The sequence below is a fragment of the Papilio machaon genome, chromosome 10 (assembly GCF_912999745.1).
Source record: "Papilio machaon chromosome 10, ilPapMach1.1, whole genome shotgun sequence".
NCBI classification, from domain to species: Eukaryota; Metazoa; Arthropoda; class Insecta; order Lepidoptera; family Papilionidae; genus Papilio; species Papilio machaon.
Window position 1 is genome coordinate 195782 of NC_059995.1, and position 5227 is coordinate 201008.

The 5227-nt window shown below is 36.0% G+C and overlaps 1 protein-coding gene across 1 annotated transcript; it reads right to left on the reverse strand.

The window, feature by feature from the left end:
* Positions 1-424: 424 nt before the first annotated feature.
* Positions 425-4665, reverse strand: LOC106713774 (cytochrome P450 9e2-like). Its single transcript, XM_045679872.1, has 11 exons — positions 4640-4665; positions 4323-4525; positions 3836-3999; positions 3412-3549; positions 2961-3163; positions 2364-2499; positions 2201-2296; positions 1726-1947; positions 1546-1646; positions 1133-1301; positions 425-799 (listed from the first exon to the last, which is right to left on the reverse strand). Exons 2-11 carry the CDS (start codon positions 4520-4522, stop codon positions 633-635), a joined length of 1596 nt encoding a protein of 531 aa, XP_045535828.1. The 5' UTR covers positions 4523-4525; positions 4640-4665; the 3' UTR covers positions 425-632.
* Between the last annotated feature and the right edge of the window lie 562 nt (positions 4666-5227).

The window sequence follows — 5227 nt, forward strand, 5'->3', positions numbered from 1 at the left end:
CTATGCAGATATCTTCCTCTTGACGTCTGAGTTCTGTGTGGTCGTAGTATTGTACCGCTCGAGCGTGACATTCGTGCAACAGCTAATGGTGCTACGGACTCTACCACTTTTAAACCTATCAATGTCTTCGTTTTTTGTTGGTTGGGTTTCGATCATAGATAAGGATGTTTTGTAATGGTGTATTTTACTAAAATAAAGATGAAACCAAAGAATTCTGACATACCAGGATAAAATTTTTGGTACTCCTGCCTAATCTTTTATCCATTCTAAGATTTACTGTTTTTTACCTTTCACTAACAGACAAGGGCGGCTGCACTTAGAACTCTAACATTACGTATTCTTTTAATACGCTATTATGATGAGAGATATGCTCATTCACATATCAACTCGTTCAATGTAAGTAGTATTGTGTGAAAATCAAACAATTAAAAATATTAAAGCTTTTTATTCGACCATAGATATTATAATATAGTCAGTTACAGTATCATGAATTAATTTGTTCGCTTGCAGAAGACCTATGTAGATACCGTGCATTTACCTTAGAGCTTGACGTTCAAGTGTCTTGCACAGATAATTCCGTGTTTTTATTAGCGGGTTCATGTTGTTATGTACATTGACACTTGCATAGAACGTCATTCCCTGAGACGGAACCTGAGCCAGTGGCCGCCTTTTAGTCGTATGTTGAATGTGTCGGTAGCGAGCTGCTCAGGAACACAGGTCCTCTCGCACGGGGCCAGCTGCACGCGCCGCACCACCTGGTACAGCAGCACCTTTACCTCGCACAGCGCGAACCTAGAACCTGCACAAGGATCATAACCAACGCTGCATTTAATGCAGACCATGTGTGCATTTGATGGTGCTGCATGATGGGTAACGGTCATTTTGCTATTTTAGCGTAATGCGATGTTGTTCAATATCTTTATAAAATTATGTTGCTGTTGGATAATTCTTATTCATTCTAATATTAACAAGTAAGGGAACAAAATGGAAAGAAAGAATATAAAATCTTCTACTCTCTACCACCATGAATCTAGAAAAACATCAAAATAGGATATTATAATAGTCTGTGACCTAATTGTGTCTTTAAGAAATAAATGTTGATACCATAAATATAACATTAGCAGTAACATACCTATGCAGTTCCTGGGACCGAGTCCGAAAGGCATATAAGTGAATGGTTTGATGAGATGTTTGTTTTCCTTTGAGAAGCGTTCAGGGTCAAATCTGTCGGGGTCTGGGTAGAAAGCTGGGTCCCGGTGGATCGCCCATACCGGCACCGACACCGTCTGCCCCTTGCGGATCTAGAACGTAATAAAGTTATGTGTTATTTCATACTGTCTACGTTTATACGCAGATGTTATCGTCTAGGTTTACGTCATTCAGACAGTACGGTATATCGAAAAGAGAAATATTTATTCTGCTAGTTGATCATTCTTTGACTAGATATGTTTGGAAAATCTGTTTCATGAAGTTATTCCAAAGTAAATAAAAAAATATTGACTCTGATTTCTAGCTGTGTGTAATATCTATAAGTTAACATCTCACAATGAAATCCTCAGTTGCATCTTTGTTGGGTCTTCCTAAGTTGTAGTCCATCAGGCACTGCCTGTCCAGTCCAATTGCAGGCGGCCACTTTCTCAGCACTTCTAAAAGTTTCAAATAAGAAATTGTAATTAAATAAAATAAAAAATAAGAGTAAAGATGCATCAGAACGTTAAAGTGTACCTGAAACAACCATGTCCAAGTAATTCATATTCTGTATTGAATTGTAATCAAGCGTTCCGCCATTCCTAACTTCGTGTTGTTTAATTTCATCCAGCAACCGGTTCTGGATGTCCGGGTTCAACGCCAGCTCGTGCAGGGCAAACATCATCGCTGTAGACACGGTATCGAAACCCGCGAAGAAGAATATTAACGCCTGAGCAACTAGATCGTCGTCTGTCCAAACTGAAAGTTATTTATCATTGTTAAATGTAGCGAAAATGCGTAGCTGTGACACTCATCAGATTACAAGCGTATACACTTGACGCCTGTCTTCTGTGCGGTCGTGGTATTGCTCCGGTCGAGCGGGAAATTCGTGCAACTGCGAAATTCTGCCGTGGACTCTACCATTAAAAATGATGTTAAACATACTTCAGAAAAATACTATCTTCCTTCTTTATGCTTTTAATACTTGTTTATCTTATTATGTCGTACTTACCTCTTCTAACTATCTTCCTGCCCACTGATGATTCTTCAACAGTTGCGAAACCAACATCTGCTTCTGCTTCGGTTTGCTCTTCGTGTGTTAATTTACCTGAAGGACAAGCAATTGACATATAATACCTTCGATAATAATTAATCGATCTTATTAATGTATTTACCTTTCTTCGCCTCCATTAGCAAATGTATCATGTCAGGTCTGACAATTTGTTTAGCCACACGTTCATTGACAGTATTTAGAACTAGACCTCGGAAGAAATCAATCACCGAAGCATTGAACAGGGAGATCTTTAAGATCTAAAAAATAATTTACATAATAAAATTTCTTACTGTGTCTCACTATGACACCAAAAGACAGGTCAATCATCATTCATTACTCGTTCATTGAATTTAGTGTCAATACTGAGCGTGGGCTTCAATTGCGGCCACATTGTGCAATTTGTGCCAATCAAGGATAAGCCAATTTAAATTTGGAGGTCATCATTCAATGTCATTCTAAAATCACTTACAAATGACTGCCCAAAGTGAAGCAATGTTATAATTTTTTGACATCATTTTATGTGAATCTATAGAAAAATAAAAAACGAAAGAATTTGAACATTCAAATACATCCGTAATGCCGTAACAAACATAAAACTACTTATTTTAAGAAAAAGATGAACACATTTATAGATTTGTCGAAGAAATTCTATACGGCTGCGGCTGTGATACCTTCTCGATGAAACACATAGTAAACTCTATATCAATTAACACCACACCTTTGAAACAGTAGGACAGGTTGACATAAAAATTAGTCTGAGCATCTGTGTAGAGTCGAAGTTGGCAGTGACTTTGCCCATGTCATAGAACTCATTGTTTCTGTTCGTGTGCGAGTCCACTTTGAAGCCGAAGGCGCAGGACGCGATGACGTCATTAGCGTACCGAGTCGTCAAGTCTCTACAGTCTATGTCGATATAGCCATCTGTGGATCAAATTATGGTTAAATTTAATGACTTTATAATCTTAATACATAGGTACAAATGTATGGATGGATGCTTGTTATCTCGTAACTTAAGAACGGCTAAACGGATCTAGACGAAATTTGTAACAGAGTTTACAGACTGAAATAGCGAAGAGGCAACCATTTTTACAAAAAATCGCGGGCGACAGGTATTAACAGTATCATCAAAATTGTTCACTGCAACAAATCTGTTGTACAACTTTAGATACCTTCTGAACTCTGTATTTTCTCCTTGAGTGACTTGATCATGATGTCACCAACTTCGACCATGAAGGGCACCATGAGCCGCATCTTGGAGCTCGTGAAGGCGGGGCTCAAGGTCGATCGCATGTCTTTCCACTCTTGACCTTTCAAAGGAAGCAACATTAGAAGCTCATTTGAACTTCAGCACATAGTTTAATATTCAATGTGTAGCGACAAAATTGTAAAATCATGCATAGTGGCGCACAACAAAAAAAAAAAAAAGTTTCTCACGCTAAGAATTTAATTAACCGCGTTTGTAGTTTATAATAACACGGTTTTTGTTTTAATCTCGTGTAAATACCGTCTCAAAGTTATAATAGTAATCAGAAAAATTAATCAGCTCCGACGATAAGATATTAGTATAAAAAAATAATTAAAAATTTATGTTACCTTTTAACAACAGAAGGTTCCTCCCAAAGAATGGATCAACTTTGGCGTCAATAAACGATCGATGATCCAAAAAATATTCGAAGTCCTTTACACATATAGTTTTTATTAATTCTATGTCTTTCAACATTATCAATGGATTAATTAATTCAAACCAGCCTAAGAACCTAAAAATTATTGGGTTCTATATATATTTTTTTCTGTTCTGTTGTATAATGCTAGGTAGGTAAGTTAATCACAATTTTACTTTCGTCTCTTTCCAAAATAAGAGTAACTAGGTTTAAGAGTAACTAGGCTCGAGAGCTCCCTCAGGAGCCTCGGTTCGGGCTGTTACTTCGTTATTATTACCGGATTGGTAAATTGTGGAGAGTGAATATGTTTTTAAACAAGTTCCTCGACAATGCAAATTTTCGCCCCATAGTATTATGGAAATTTCTTCCCATAGTTAATATAGGATCATTGTAGTTTAGGAAATAAAATAAAAAATAACCTTTCTTCAGGAAATGCTGTATAGAGCCTTGCTATAGCTTCTGTGAAATGTTCTCGACGTAACAGTATCCAGCCCATGTTACCTAGGAACGGTAACGGCGTCAGGTTCTTGATTTTAACTTTGCTGAACTTTGAGTTAACCTTCCGTAAGTAGAGGGAACAAGCCACCACAATCACGGCGAGCCATATCACCAGTAACATTATCTGAAAAATAATGAAACATTTAGGAAATGCGTTTTAAACAAATATTTCACATTTAAAATCATTCAAACAACAACAATTTGTTTTTGTTCATGTATTTCAACAGTGGAAACTTACAAGTATTACTACAAACAAATTATCACTTCTTATTATTGTTGATAAAAAATTAGTTTTTGTATTTGTTATTTTATTTCAAAGTTGTTTATTAAAAATATTACTTGAAAAACTAGTTTTTAGCAAGACGTGTGTGTTCTGCCAAAGATTTCACAACAATGTGTTGATTGTATTATATATTATATGAGGCGCACATTCCTATGTTGTCTTGTTCAAATTAACAAGTTTGTTGTTTTTCATATTATTATCTGATGTTATTATTATCTGTTTGTTCTGTGATAACATATGTTTACATAAATGAAAAAATTTCTTTAAATATAAAAAAATCAACTACGTTAAATCATAGCGGACGTTTCACAATAATTTATTGGCTTAAGAATTCAAGAATTTAAATATGTCAGTCAAAAGAGATTAAGGTTTATTGTTCTACAACTGGATTTTTTTACTACATTTTTAACATTTGATTTTAATTTTTTTTCGCTGTCAACTGATACATAGCTAAAGAACGCCATCTGCGGGTGAGTGGCTTTGTTAAAATTGTCGTGTCTCCTCGTCTCGATCGTGAAATTCCTTTATTGTATAGATGGCGTT